The 15,897-nt window shown below is 45.7% G+C and overlaps 1 protein-coding gene across 1 annotated transcript in view; it reads right to left on the reverse strand.

Annotated features, from left to right (window-relative positions):
* TVP23C (trans-golgi network vesicle protein 23 homolog C) overlaps nt 1-15,897 on the reverse strand; it is a 247,623-nt gene that overhangs the window by 108,489 nt on the left and 123,237 nt on the right. The window contains exon 5 of the mRNA XM_069654555.1: nt 11,243-11,374. Within this exon, the coding sequence (XP_069510656.1) occupies nt 11,243-11,374 (132 nt within the window). The remainder of the gene's footprint in view (nt 1-11,242; nt 11,375-15,897) is intronic.

Genomic DNA, 15,897 nt, shown 5'->3' on the forward strand with positions numbered 1-15,897 from the left:
TGGAATGGAATAGACCGCGTTAGACAGCTCATTCTTTGCATTTAGTTCTGGTTTTCTTGCACACAGCTAAATCCTGAACAGCTTTGTAGAGATCAGATGTGCAGATTCAAAACAAACCGCGACAGGACGAATAACTGCTGCCCAGCATTCAATCGTCCTTGGGCAGGCTGAATACGCAGGATGGCACTTAAGCCAAAATAGGTAGGCGGGGACGGTGGGTATGTTTAACAGTGTCGTGCCTGCGCTCTGCTTACTGGGTGATCTGGCCACGATCAATTTGAATCAAACGCCGAACGTTTGCTTTCCTCAGTCTGGGGCTGCTGCCACCTGATAATCATCCTCTGATAAATGCCATCTCTTTTGGAAGTGATGCTTGTTCTTAGTTAGTCACCGACAACAATCTTTACTATTCACAAATACTGTGCAATAATTTGCAGCTGCTTGTGAACTGTAAAAGGACTGCAGCTGCTTAAGATGCCCACCCAAGTCACAGTGCCATTGTAAGCAGTGTTTCATCACCAGGCATTGCCTCCGTATTCAGACAGTGTGTTTTTATAATGGTAAACCACATACACACAAGGCACGTAGCCAACACTGGTAATGGTCTGTAGATTTCAGCGTAACTGCAGAGTTCTCAGCACGGCAAGAGTGATCGAATGCTGAAATAAAATGGCTGCCCTCAGTACAGAAACCCAGACTGCAGCACCAATGGCACCACCCTAACAGCATTATCTGCACAGCCAATCAGGTCGTGTTTACATCACAAGACACATCAGTATATGGACAATTTGAAAGCCATTTTACAAAACACGTATCGTTAAATGGGTGGAACATGGCCAAACTACATAATATTATAGGAAAAAAGGGGGCTAGGTGCCTTCTTTTTTGTTAAAGAGGGGCTTGACTCAAAAAGGCGTTAATTACAGGGAGAAGAGAGAGTCATAAGCTACCCCTATTATACCGTTTAGGCTGCGGTAGGTTTGCAAAATTGGGAGAGGATAAAAATTTCTATCCTCTCCCAATTTTTGTGACTTTTGATAGCTAGCATTTACAAACTAGCTTCCTGCCTTTTGAAAACCTACTGCAGCCTAAACGGCATAATAGGGGTAGCTCATGACTCTCTTCTCCCTGCAAACTACATAATATCCATACTCGTATGTCAACCTGCATTGAAAAGCATTACAAATCTGCATCCAAAGCCCCAATTTCAAGCTCTCATGTTAAATGTATAAGAGTATTGAAAATAATTCTTGTATTGGATGAGGCAAACCTTCCTTTAATGAAGGCTGTTTGATTAACGTTCATTAGTTTATGCAGAATGCCATCCAGACGGCAGGCAATTATTTTGGCTAAGATTTTGGAATCTGAATTCATTAGATGATGGACAGTAATTTTTAACCAAAGAGGGATATTTGTCTGGTTTAGGAAATAAAATAAGAAGTGTGTCTCCAAATGAACCTGTGCTAGAACCTGAGGCAAGAAAATGATTGTATATTTTGAGAAGTTTAGGAGATAGTAGGGATGAAAAGGAACAATAAAAATCTATAGGAAAACCATCTGGTCCAGGGGCTTTACTGAAGATCTAAAATAGCTTTATGTATTTCTTGCAACGAAAATCGGGTTATCAAGGAATGAAAGGTCTATTGGATGTTCGTTATTAGAGCTGAGATATTTAAGAATATGTGTTAAAAATTGTTTGATCTGCCGAGTAAAGTTGGGAGTAAAACTCAAAAAATGCATCATTAATTTGTTGCGAATTAGAAACTATTAGAAAATTGGTTCGGTTAACTACTGAAGTTATGAAATTATTTTCCTTTTCAGATGAGCGGCTAATAATGTACCCGATTTATTGGATCCGCCATAAACTTTTGCTTTGGATCTTAATAAAGAAGAGCAGGCTTTATTTGTGCTATATTTGTTGAATTCTATACATTTTCCAAGAAGGGATTTGAAGGAGTATTCTGGGGGATTATAGAAATACGCCTTTTCTAATGACTTGAGGTCTTGGGAGAACTTTTCATTTTGTTTTTTCTTAAAGGATGTATAGCGTATAATGAATCCACGTAGTGCGGCTTTAAAGGCATCCAAATTGTTACGTATCAATGTATCAAGGGTATTATTAAGGGTAAAGAATTCAGTAATACAGATTTTCATTTGTTAGATGAAAGCTTGGTCATTCAGTAAAAAGGAGTTAAATCTCCATCTGAATGAATAGAAAGGCAAGGGATCCCATTCCAGGACAGCAAGCACAGGGGAATGATCAGAAATAATAATGGGACCAATTTTGAAGAATGTTGGTCGCAAGCGTGGAGTTTATAAATATATGACCTATTCTTGAAAATTATTTGTGTGAGGGGGAACTGGTGGGGAGGTATATTCTTTCACATCAGGATGGCAGAAGCGCCAAGTATCAACAAGGACAAGATTGTCTATAAAATGGAGGAATTGTTTGTGTGATTTCGTATTGATAAATTTGGATTCAGATTTACGGTCTAGGGTAAAATCACAAATTTGGTTGCAATCTCAGCAAATAATGAGACGATCAGAACTTTTGCTGAAAATAGTGCCTTTTAAATGGCTCCAAAAAGGTGGGTCAGGCATATTGGGGCCATAGATATTAAGAATTGTGACCGCTACCGTGTTGATAATGGAATAAATAAAAAACCATTGTCCCAAGGAATCATGTTGCTGATCAGTTAACTGTAAGGAAGTATTTTTATGCATAAGGATACTAACTCCACCCTTCTTATACTAAAGCTTTTCCCCATCACACAAGGCACTAGAAAGGGCTGTCCACTGTCCACACTTTTTTTTGTTTTAGCTTTAGAACATTTACTCCAAAGTATTACCATCAATGATAGCATTAAAGGTATCACGGTTAAAGATTTTACTTTGAAGTTCACTGCTTATGCGGATGATATTCTACTTTACTTATCAGATCCCAACTCTTCCCTCCCAGCACTTATGTCTACTATAGATCAATTTGCTTGTGTCTCTGTATATAAATTGAACTATGACAAAACAGAAATTTTGCCCCCTACAAATTCATGTACATTAGCAAACACACCTCTTTTTAGAATGAAACGGTGTACTTCATCTGTTGAATACCTAGGGATCCCTATCGCTAATAACCTTGGGACCACCCTAAACCTAACCCAGAATATGATTATTGATAAAATCAACTCTTCCATTAATCACTTTGTTCCTCTCTTGGTGGGGCAGACTAGACTATTAAAATGACTCTTGGGCTCATTATTCTCCATTATCTCTCTTTGAAACCAGTACTACTCCCAAATTCTTTCTTTAAAAAAAAAATAGACATTTTAGTTGAATTCCTGTGGAGAGATAAATCTGCCAAAATTGCTCTCAATAAGTTGAAATCAAGTAAACCTTCCGGTGGAGTGAATTTTCCGGACTTACTTACATACCAGAAATCCATCACAACAAATTACCTTATGTTGAACTTCTGAACCCTAATGTATTAACACCCCCTCATGGATTATTCTGAAATCAAAACTCATTACTCCTTTGTCCTTTACTCACTTTCTCAAAACATCCTCATGGCCTGGAATCAAAAAACTTCCCTTTTATATTCCTTCATTACAACATGTGATAATATACAAGATATCTCCAGCGCCTTTCTTGTGGTTTAATAAAGCTTGTTCTCATAAATCCAAACTTCATCCTACATAAATAGTAATCTGCTGAAATGTTCCTAGTCTCACATTTATTTAAGAATAATGCCCCCATACCTTTCGAAGACCTCTGTATTTGCTACAATTTAAATTAATTAGGATTTAAAAACTTTTTTCAGTTTCACTAAACTTCATTGCTAAAGCTATTCCTCATTATACACATAATTCCCTCAAAATATTTAAAACTAATTTTGTACTCTCACTCCACCAAAGTTCTATTCCATTCTCAATCAGCCCAATGATACTACCGTTAATCTCTATAACCTGTGGGAATCTGATTGGAACTTACAAATCACTCAAGAAGTATGGACTAAGATATGGCTGCAATGCTTTTCCACATCTCTTGCTGCAAATCTCACTATTTCATATTACATAGAGCATATTTTACACCACAAAAGGGTTGACAAAATGTCTAACTCCAGTCAAAGTGTATGGTGGTCCTGCTAATCTTCTCCTGCAGATTTCATTCATTCAATCTTTAAAGTGAATGTGTAACAGAGGATAGGGAGGAAGTGATTGGGGTCAGATGTCCCTACTTCTGTATAATGTGAAAGTCTGGCATCTTTTAGTGGGAAGTGGTCTAACAATGCAAGTATGACTTTGGCTCACACTTTTAAGCCTTCCACAAAGCCACAATGTCATTGTGAGCATAACCCACACACAAAGGAACTGGAGAGCAGTTGTCCCAATTACTTCCCTAGGCACAGACAGGCAACAAACAGCCATGTTCTATAGACAGGAAAGCTCGAAGGAACATCTGGCCCATTAAATTAGTGTGACTTTTTAACTGGGCTCCACTGGTAGCAAAGCTCTGGACTGGACTTTCTGGAATCTCGAGGCCCAGTAAGAACGTTATGGGGAAGGTTATAGTGGTGTGCGAGGCAGGCTCTCTGTTGGTCTGAGTTTGCGTTCTTCTTCGAGTTAATCTGAAAAATCCAGCTTTGTCTAACCCTCTTAATCTAGGTTGCAGTGACAATGTCCTGTTAAAAGATGTAGCAGTCCAACAGTGGGCTCAGAAGGTCCAATACCAAATCTGCCTCGGCCACGTGGAGGCAATGTGTATCATCCTGCATTGACACCGTCTGAGTGTGTTGATGACTCGTAGTAGGAGAGGGAATGCTTATAGAAACAGCCCTTCACACAGGAGTGAGAATGTGTCCGCTAGGCTGGGAGAATCTGCTGGCAAACCTCTGGATCGATCTGGGGTCTGCCCCATTTGACGAACAGGCGGTCCACCCGATCCTGATAAAGCTCCCACTCGTGGCATCCTCCTGAAGGGAGTCTGCAATGGTGTTCTTGACTCCAGCCAGTTGAAGAGGGACGAGGAACATCCCCTGTCCGACGGCCTAGTGGCACAAGTCCTGAGCTTCCTTGGAGAGAGCAGAGGATAGAGTGCCCCCCTGCTTCCTGTTGTAGAACATGATGGTGGTGTTATCCGTGAAGATCCTCAACACCTTGCCTTTCAGAGACGGCACAAACCACTTGAGGGCCCAGGACACTGCCCGCAGCTCCAGGATGTTGATATGCAGATCCTTCTCCTCCGGCAACCACAGGACTCTGGCATGCAGACATTCGGTGTGCACTCCCCAACCTTCCAGGAGGGTGTCCGTGGTGACCGTCTCCTGGTATGGGAGGTTTTGAAATCCCGTGCCCTGGGCGATGTGGGAGCGTCCCAATCGCCCGTCGGAACTCCTTGTTAAGAGGGATCTTGTCCATGAAACATCCAGACACCTGTATCCACCGGGCATCAGGATTTCCTGAAGGGGTTGCATCTGCTGCCTGCAGAGAAGGATGAGGTAGGTGCAGAACCACATGCACAGTAACAGCTTGATGGCCCAAACCGTGGCAGTCTTTGCCGACGACAGCTGTTGCATCTTTCCTTGAATGGCTGCTAGCCTCTCTTCCGAGGGTAACGTGTTGAGTCTGGCGACTAGGAACAGCGCATTCTGTGATGGCGTTAAGCATGACTTTGGATAGTTGACTAAGAATCCCAGATCTGTCAATAGTCGGACGTTGCCTTCGTGTGCTTGTCCGCCAGCTCCTGCGAGCGGGCGCGAATCAGCCAGTCCAGGTACGGGTATATATGCCCTGTAGACGTAGATGGGCCGCCACTGGTGCCAGGCACTTGGTGAAGATTCTTGAGGCTGACTTCAGGCCGAATGGCAGGGCATTGAACTGGTAGTGCTGGCACTGCACCACAAAAAGTAGACATTTCTGATGTTTCTTTTGAGTGGGGATATGGAAATGTGCATCCTCATGTACAACAATGTCAAGCAGTCTCCTTTTTTCAGTTGGCCGAGCACGTGCTGCAACGCAACCATCATGAATTTTTGGGACTTAGGTAGTTGTTCAGACATCACAGGTTCAGGATAGGTCTCCAGCCCCCGGTCTTCTTTCCAACTAGAAAGTATGTGGAATAGAATCCGGAGCCCCGAAGCCGTTGAGGAACTAGCTGTAGCGCCCCTTTTTAGCAGCATGGCTCATACCTCTTCCAGAAGCTAAGCTATTTGCTGCTCCTGTCGGGGAACCTGCGTTGGAACTCCAAGGTGTGCCCCTGGGCCGAGAGCATCCAGCACCCATCTGTCGGTGATCTTTCTCCACTCGCTGACAAACCTCATCGGCTGGCCTCACACCAGGCTGCATGAGCGGGGGCCCAACATCTTGGCCGGTTCAGGCTTGCTTAGGCGTCCTGCCCTGTGGGCGATGGCAACGCTGTCTGGGAGCGGCCTCTGTAGGGTTCTCTCGTGGAGGATCGGGAAGGATGTATATAAGACGTGGAGAACCCTTTTGATGACTGCTCGATTTTCCAATGGAGGAGTGAAAAGTCTAGCAGTGCTGCTGGAGAGGGTTGGGGGGAGCGGCCGTCTCCGTATACGCTTTGATGGCCTCGAAGGACACGCCAACCGCCTTCCCAACAGATTTTCCCAGATGAAGGGCATGTCCAGCGCCTTCGCTTGGACCTCCAGACTGAAGTTTGTGTCCTTCATCGATCCCTGCCGATGAAGGCAGACACTGTTCCCCCTTTGCCGGAACCCTGTCTCGGCAATGTCCACTGCCACTGTGATGGCATGGTCCGATGCCACTTCTCCTTCGTGGAAGAGGCTGAGGGCCTCCATATTATCTTTGGGGAGGAACTCCACGATCAGTCCTAGTTTGTACCACAACTCCCCGTCGTACCTGGCTGGGATCGCCAGTGCGTTGGCCGGCTCTATTGTGGACGCTGCGGTGTAAACCACCTTCTTCCCCACAGCATCCATTCTTTTCCACCCTCGCTGTCCGGAGGGACAGAAGACAACTAGGACGACGGGTTAGCCGACTGTTTTGCTCATGGCCGGCGACACCACTGAATCCGGCGATGGTTGCAACCACATGCATATGGGTGCGGAATCCAGCACCCTATACTTCCGGCCTATCCCCTTCTTGGTTTCCTCAGGCACCAGCTGGAATAGCTCGGAGGCCATGGCGATCATCATGGAGTGGAACGAACTCGCCTTGTCCGGTGGGGAAACCCTATGTGGGGCATCCAAATGTGGCGGCTCACCGTCCGCTGTGAAGATGTCTTCGTCATCATCTTGGCCGTATCCGTTCCCATACCCGTGCCTGTGCCTGTGTCTGCCGGGGGAGTTGGGTCCCGACGTGGTGGAGGAGGTTGATATAGGGGTGTCAGATGACGCTTCTTCCTCGCCAGAGACTGATCAGGCACCTGGGGGACCACAGGTACCGGCGCCGGAGGCATTCTCATCTGGATCTTTAACACCAAGGTGTGGAGAGTCGATCGAATATCCAAGGAAATGTCCCTCAGCTGAGAAGGAAAAACAGGAAAACTTGGTCCTGTGCCCTTGTCGCCCTAATCGCTGTTCTCCTCGTCATTGTCCTCGCGGACCGTATGCATGGACTCCTGAGCTTCATCGTCCGTGGACGAGACCTCCATGGCTGGGCGACGACCTGGGAGGGCTGTTTTGGGTTCTCATCGCCACCCCTTTTTCCCTCCCTGCAGGTTTTGAACTGGAACCTGGTGTAACGCTCACCTGGCTCCCACGGAGGCGCTGACCTGGTCTGGTTTGCTGTGACCTCTTCAAGCGTGATGCGCAGGATTCGAAACACCGACTGAACTGGACCCCCAAATCTGGCTTGTCTGGCCCATAGAAAAATCTTTCTGTAGGTGGAGAAAGGGGATTAACTGACTGCAGAGTATTGTGATTGCTTCCCACCTCCCCTTTGCTCTTCTCTGACCACCTCCGAAATCCCCAATCAAGGCTCACCTTAATGTTTGAATGGATGAGCTCTCCATCCTGCTTCTGGTACAGGGGCGCGTATTTGACCAGTTACTTCACTGGTTTCGGAAGGCGAAATGCCGTAAGTATGCAGTTTAAAAAGTTCCAGAGTAGAGTCTTCTCTTTGTTTGCTTTTCTTAACCTGCGATCTGTCCTTATTTTCAGGTGCAGAGTGGAAGTGATGCTTCGAGGGATATTGCCGGAGATAACCTCAGGTGAGTTTGTGATAAAATGATCCCTTTAAATGTCTTTGAATCCCTCTAGTAATGTCTTTCTTTTTTCCCCTTAGGGGCCGGGGTGCGGTACCAGGCCAAGAAGTGGTGCCGACCCGAAATGAGGAGTGGTTCCGTCAAATATGGCCAGGTAAGTCTTGTGACGGAAAATCAGGCTTTCCTCATTTGTTCCTCCTGCTCACCTTTTGTCTCTTCTTCTCCCCTGCAGGTGCAGAGATGTGGCGGAATGCCCAGAAGGTCGCGGTGGATAGTGAAGAGCCCACGAGGCAGGTGAGTGATGCGCGGCGCTGCTACAAGTAGCGCAATGCTTTTAAAGAATGTCTATCTTCAGGATCACTGGCGTGATAATTCCGGAGACAGGTAAGAAATTAGATTAAGTCCTTGGTTTTCACCTTTTCTCTTCCCTTCCTTCCTTTCAGGTATCCCAAGATCGAGGCGGGCGTGGCTGGAGGCAAGATGCAGGAGCAGGCACGGTGAGCGTTCAGCTGCTAGATGCAGAGCAACACGAAGCACGTGTGGCAGTCCGGGCGTGGTTTAAATAGCATTGGAAGAAGTTCCAGGTAAGTATTCTTCCACGGTCCCCAACCAAGTAAAATAGTTCCTTTGAGAAAATAGCCCCTCCTAAGCCTCATTTGGCTTGAGGCTTCATGCAGCATGGTCTGCGTCAGGTAAGTGCACCAAACACCCTCTTTTATGAGCCTGGCGCCTATGGCGCCAGGACTGATGTCCAACATGAGCCTGGTGCCAAAGGCGCCAGGACAAAGTCCAAAGAGCCCCTATTAGGGGCCACTGGGCTTTTACCCGAGGGCATGATGCCTGCTCCCGGGGGTGCTGGGCCTGTCCTGGTGCTCCGGGGGTAGGCATCATGACACCTGGGCCGGTATCTTCACCCCTTCTGGCGTGCCTGCAGACTTTGCCAAAGTCTCTGCTGTGGTGTTGCGCCATGGGGGCAGGGACACTTTCTGCACCACGAGAGCCACCCTCATAGATCAGCGCCTGTAGCTGCCATGGTAGTAGTAGCCGATTCGCCGACGAGGTCTTTGCCTGTACCGGTTGAGCCTGCTTGGGCTGCGCGCCCTTCTCCTCCGTCGGCGGCTTCTTGGATTTTGCCCATAGCTTAGCCGGGGCGACTTCCTCTTTGAAGAGGAGCTTAATGGTAGGCTGGTAATGGAGGCGGAATGTGATGCTGATCGCGCCCCATCTGCTTTGGGACCCGCTTCAGCCGCAAACCCGAAAAAAAATTATGCCTATGGAGTTTGTCAGGCTCCAAACCCAATAGAAACACAGAGTTCAAATCAAATAAAAATACATGCGAGAGAGGGAAAAAGGTCTCACTCTCTCCAGGATGAAAATTCAAAGCCCTAAAGTCCAGCAAAAGAGCTGGGGGTCTCTACGGTAGAAGGGAATTTGGGAGAAATCTCAGATATGTGCTAACACTACGTAACAAACAAAACACAAAAGTTCCTTTCCATTGTTAGGGTTTTCACTTGCACATGCTCAAGACTGGTCTCCCTCCTTTGGGCTCGGACCACGGGTCCCCTGCGTCTGGGCTCAGACCCCTTTTCTACAATGTTCACAACTTGGTCCCACGTTTGGGCTCGGACCATGGAGCCTCTCATCTGGGCTCAGATCCCTTTTGATACCAGAAACAAAGACTTTCGAATGTGCAATACGTTTTGCTTAAACCGTCGCAGGACCACTTTGATTCACTTCACACAATTTACACTTCACACAAATCTACTTTCATTTTTTTCTGTCAGGATATCATACAGAGACCTTTAACTGAGCACATTCACAGTGCCGGACCACTGCCAACAGTACCATATCTGTCCTTATAATGTTCAAACTTTCACCAGCAATTTAGCTTCACTGGCGGCTCATCACACACCTTTATCCATCTACATTCCAGTGCTCTTTTTACAATGTTGCCGCTTGTAACCTTGACTTCAACACAGACCGGCCTGACATCGGTCTCCCCAACTCACGGGTTGTGTTGTTCTCTGTTTCTTTGTTCTTTGAGCCTAGGATGATACCACAGCGTCTGCTGCTCCTCCCCGCCTTGGCCAGTTACGCAGACGGACCCTCTGTATCTCAGACACAGTGCAGGATTATTCAGCATGGTTTCATGGTCTTACATTTTCAGCATGCAACGTTTCTTGAAAGTGACGGCTTCCTGCCAAAAAGGTCAAGGGTATTGCCCCTTTCACGAACCTCTCGTGCCTGTCCATCTTTCTCCACTTGCCGACTCAAAACTGCTGGACCTTTGTGCATTTTGCCTCGCTCAGAGTGTGCTTTCGTGCTCTCCCTTTTATCCATGTGGGGAAGTGTAATGGAAGTCAGGTGTGAGTGATTGTCGATAATTGCCTGACCATAGTATTGGGGCATGTCAGGTACATGGCTCGGGTGTGAGTGTTTTCTCCCAGAGTGGGCTGTCTTTGTAAAAGTGTTCGTGCAGGAAAGGGGGACGGGGGGGTTGCGTTTCTAAGTATCCCATTGGGTAGGATGGGGTAAAGATGTTACAGGGAAGAGATGGATACCGCGTCTCACCATCCGGTGTCCCACTCCCAGGGACCCCTCAGCCAGGTGATCCTCCCGCACTGTTCCACCCCCAGGGTCTGAATTCAAAAGCTGATGGCCATGCCCTGACCACCTGAGAGAGAGATCCGCAGGAACTAGCCGGTGAGACACCTTTCGGTTTCTCACAGTAAGGACCTGGGGAGGCCTACATTTTTTACTGGGCATCTACAATAGACGCCCAGTAAAACATGCCATCCCTTCCCTTTGGGTCCAACAGCGCCTCGCAAACACACACAATTTATGATGTGTGCATGCATCTGTAGTTGTTTTTATCAAAGATGGCCAGTAAAATAAAATGCAATGGCTGTCCCTCGGGCCCCCCAGCACCTGTGAGCAGGGTGGAAGTAGGGGCGATTGGCGAGATCAACAATCGAGCAGGCTGGTGGTCACTCAACTACAGAGGAGTTTCTAGTATGCAGATTATGTTTAATATATGCTTTACATACCAAAATGAGAAACCTACCAGCCATTTCACATTGAAGGAGAACAGTGCTGTGAAGGCAAAGATCACCCAGAGAAGAGGGCATGTTACCAGTCCCAGCCAGAAGATCCGGGATTCGGAATCTGAAGAAGCTCGATTTCCTTGTGCAGACACCTACAAAAGGAGCAGAACTTCAACTCAATGTTTTTTCACAGCATGGTATTTAAGTCAATGATAATGGTTAGCCTAAATTTCAGGTGACATAAAGCAATCACATTTAGACTAGTTTTCATGAAGTTTGCCCATTTTTTGCATTAATTTGACGAGATATAATTAAATGGTCACCAATGGTCAGGTGAAACGAGTGGCACGCCCTAAAGGTTGAAAGGCTACCAATCTTGGCAATTAGTTTGGTATACTGGCAAAACACATTTTGCATAATGCCCCATGCATTTTTCTAGACACTTCAGATAGCTTTGTAAAACATAAATGTGTATAAATTACTACAATCAAATGGGCTTTACCGAGAGTAATTAAGTCATACATAAGCAGGACATCCTACAGAAACATTGCAGCAATGTAAGAAGTGCTAGAAAACTGTATATTCAAAACTGTCTTCGGAGCATCACTTCATTGTGAGCATAATAGAATCCTGCTCTGATTTTTTGACATATTGGCAGTAATGCCAGTCTCACAACAAAAGGCAAACAGAGAATGCATACGAATTGAAAAAAAAGAGAAAGTCCCTAAAGTGGGCAACTGTGACCTAGCCAACTGAGGATTGATTTTGCCTCTAGATTCAACAAGGTTTCCTCCAGGTGTTCACTGTGAAGCTTCTTTCCTGCATTTCTTGAGCTACTAGGAGGTAGGATTATGCCCACCCATTTTCATCAGCCAGCCAGTGTTCTCTCATCATTGATACAGCTAGCTAGGGAAAATATGGATGCCACAGCCAACCATCATTATTACCCCAAAACCTGTACCTGCCATTTTCTCAAGTCCATGAAATTGTGGCTTCCGCTGGTGAGGGTTGGTTGAAACCTGAGACTAAATAGTGCAAGGGCCTGTTTTTATCTTACAAGGTTGCAGCACACTTGACTTCCCAAGGTTACCATCAGCCCTTAATCTCTGCAGCTGATGTCACATCAAGCCTTCTCAGTCCTTCACTGCAATTTTCTAGCACTCAAGTCAACAACATTTTCAGAGACTTGATATTGCTTTTTACCACACAAAGGAAATAGGACGGCTAATTCACATTGAAACTTTCAGAAACCAAAGGAAAATAAAATATCCGGAAAATAAGAGCTATCCTCTTGGGCCAAATGATGCTTCCCTTAAATCTTTATTGTATTGCCCTTACTGTTTTGTACTCATTCCAAAGGCCAGGGAAGGGGCTTTGCCAAAGATTAAGTCATACTGTCTTGTAAGGAACACATCTTCCCAACATGTCTGAGAAATATTCCCTTTTCCATTCCCACCTCGATTGACCACTAAGGAAATTCCATACACCAACTGACTAAAATGTGGCCTACCGACATTTCAAATCTCCCATATTGAAATGGTCCATAACTGAAGCATGGCCGATTACCACCAGATGCCATTGCGCAAACCTGAGATCACAAAAAGAAATGTGGTCCCATCAACACGAAAATCAACCCCAAGAGCCTTGATTACACTCACACCTACATATACATTTCACCCCAGACAAACACCAAATCCAAAACCAAAATAGTGCATCTTGAAAGAAGGCATGAACTGTCCAGGACTATCCACACCAGAGCCAACTATAGTGCCTACAGAAAATAAAAATATTAAAAGAAACAGCTCAGTTTCTGAAGTTACAGTACCCATAGCAAGAAAGGTCATTACTGTGATGTTTGATCCTTTCAGAGGCTCAGATTCATAAATGCCTTCGTAAACAGCATCACACGTTACTTTACAACTTCCAGGCTCACCATTGAAGACATTGGGCCTCATTACAAGGTTGGAGGTAGCCTTGTCGGTAAGAGTGTCAAGGCTACCTCCATACCGGCATGAAATTTCGGCACCCGCGGATGGGCAATTACCGGGGTATTCCGACCCCGCCGGACCCGGTAATTACCCTTTCGAGGGTGCCGGCAGATCCCCATTCCCATTTCAGCCCAATGGGGCTCAATGGTAATGGGGATGCATGTAGCACCGGCACCATTAATAACGGTGAAACAGGCATGCTGTTCTCACAGGTACCTTTCATTCCGCCAGGGCAGACCTGGCGGAATGAAAGACACCCGCGGCACAACTCTGAGTTTGCCAGTCCGGTAAGAATGGTACCGGCAAGCATACCGGTACCGTTGTTACCAGACCGGCAACCTCATAATGAGGCCAATTGTATTGTGCATGGCTAATCGTGTATTGCGGGTCAAGATTCTTTGGGCAAATTGGTGCGGTACAAGATCTTCTCTGGCTGGCTCAAGAGGAATTGCGACCAGAGGAAGACCCACCATGGCCAAATGGGCATTCGTAAGGAATTCTACCTATGCAAACCCACTTACTGCCATTTTGCAAGGTAGACCAGAGTGAACCAAAAAAGATTTTAAAAAATATAATGTTGAATTCTTACATTCAATCAACTCCCTTTATGTTTCACTGCTCAAATCTAATGTTGCTGGAGCGCCACAAGGCTACTAGCATTGGTATTTTATTTCCCCGAAGTAAAGATGCACACCATCTGACTAATGCCCCAGCAATTAATTTTCATATGAAACAGTGAATTTCATTTTGCTCTTAGTAGGCTTTGCTACGTGCCACTCATAAGAGTCACTTATAGCTTGCCCTGGAAACGATGTCAAGCGCCAACTTGCAATTGGTTACAAAATGCATGGAGTAAATCATGTTATTTTTGCAGTTGCACAAATTAAGGGGAGGGGAGATATAACAGTTAACTGGAAGGCCATCGAAGCATTCTTGGGAGATGATAAAAGGCAGGAAATAAAGAGGGACAGATATCTCCCAAACCAAAAGATTTGCCACAAATTGTTTTATTTAAATCATTCAATCTTGCTTTTCCCTTGTTGCCTGGTTTAAATAACAATAATGAATGGGGATCACAACAACCTTTGTTAACTGCAGGATTTAGAACTGCTGAAAAATGTGAACACACCAAATAGACTCAAAATCTATAGAAAAAGGATGCAATTTGTTTTTGCCCATTTAACAAACATGTTTAACATTGTTAACATAGTTTTTTGCACTTTTCCCTCCATAGATTCCCTTGGAACACCGAGTCCTTTGTATTTTTGAATCCTGTCCTGACTTTTGGAGGCCAATAAAGCCTTCTGCTTTATTGCCCTTGCCCGTTTTGCTCATTCTTATAGGGAAACCGACCAGTCCATAAGACTGTCATTACTGAGAGAAGTTGTCCCTCTTTTTACTGAGAGAAGTTGTCCCTCTTTTGGAATTTTTGTTTTTTTACAATTGCACACACACCTTACAGTGAAGTGCTGTTAGGATAGTTAGGATCCTTATAACTTTTTACCAAATGGCTTTTTGGTTACTCTGACAACGTGCCCAAGACATGTTGGTGGCCGTAATGGGATTTCTACGGTTTGTGTTATTTTGCTCATGCACTTTTGCATTTACTGTGAATGGCTACTAAAGGTGGCTAGCACAAAAAAATGGCTGTGCCATGAGATTTTCATTTCTTTGGACATATTGTCCTTTGCCCTTCTCGTTAGAAAATGCCATATACGGTAACCCCTTTTTCTGTGTGTGAGCCGGAAAAGGGAGCTGGGACTATCTGGCCCCAGTCCACACAAAGGTCTGTTGCTGGACAATTGTGATGACCAGTGGATGTCTAGGATTGGACAACCCTGGGCTGCGTCAATGTTGCAGATCTTGAACATTGGTGGAACTGGGCCAGCTCACAGCCTGCATTTTGGATAAGAGGGCTCCTGCAGCTATTAGACAGATCATTGTTGGAACCAAAACTTCTACTAAGAAGAGCAGCCAGCTGACAACCCAAGGACGTCCCCTGCATCTGACTAGCATTCACTCCAGCGATTGGCTCAGTAAAGCCCTGTTCCTCTGATCTCAGAAGACCCTCTTTAGTGTTTCAGCCATTTGGCTGGAGAAACAACCAGTCTCGACTCCTACTCGAGGATCCGTGCTCTGGAAGCCTTTCGCAGTGTCCCTGGATCACCCAGTGGCTATAAGTCACCTGTCCTGGGGCTGTTTCGCTGTTTACCGCTTTATGATCGCCTGTTGCAGCCTGACTGTGGTGATCTCCATTGGAACCGTCCTCTGGCATTCCTGTGAACGGTCCTGAAGAATCTGCATGGTTTATTTGGAGTCTTCTTCTGGAAGGTGCAACACGACCAACTCCCGACCCAAAAAGTGATCTCTAAACCCACGAACCCTGGACCTTCCTCACCCGAAACAAATGCAGATGATTGTGTCCCCAACTGATTCCGGAAGACCTGCTGTGTTATCTGGAGGAATCAGAGTCAGGGTGGTAGTTAACATACCCGTTTGTCCCCCTGTCCTCAATAGGGTAACATTGGATTCAAAGCCCTAATCCCAAACTCCCTCAGGCTTGGCCTCTGGTTGTCAAACCTTTGCTAAGGATACTCTCCTACGTTTGTCCTAGTGAATAGGACAGAGTGCGGTGCTCAACTTATTTTAGGAAAATACTTCTCTTATGTTTTTAAACTTTGCTAGCA

This window comes from Ambystoma mexicanum, chromosome 3q, assembly GCF_040938575.1.
Source record: "Ambystoma mexicanum isolate Mex_15411 chromosome 3q, UKY_AmexF1_1, whole genome shotgun sequence".
Lineage (NCBI taxonomy): Eukaryota > Metazoa > Chordata > Amphibia > Caudata > Ambystomatidae > Ambystoma > Ambystoma mexicanum.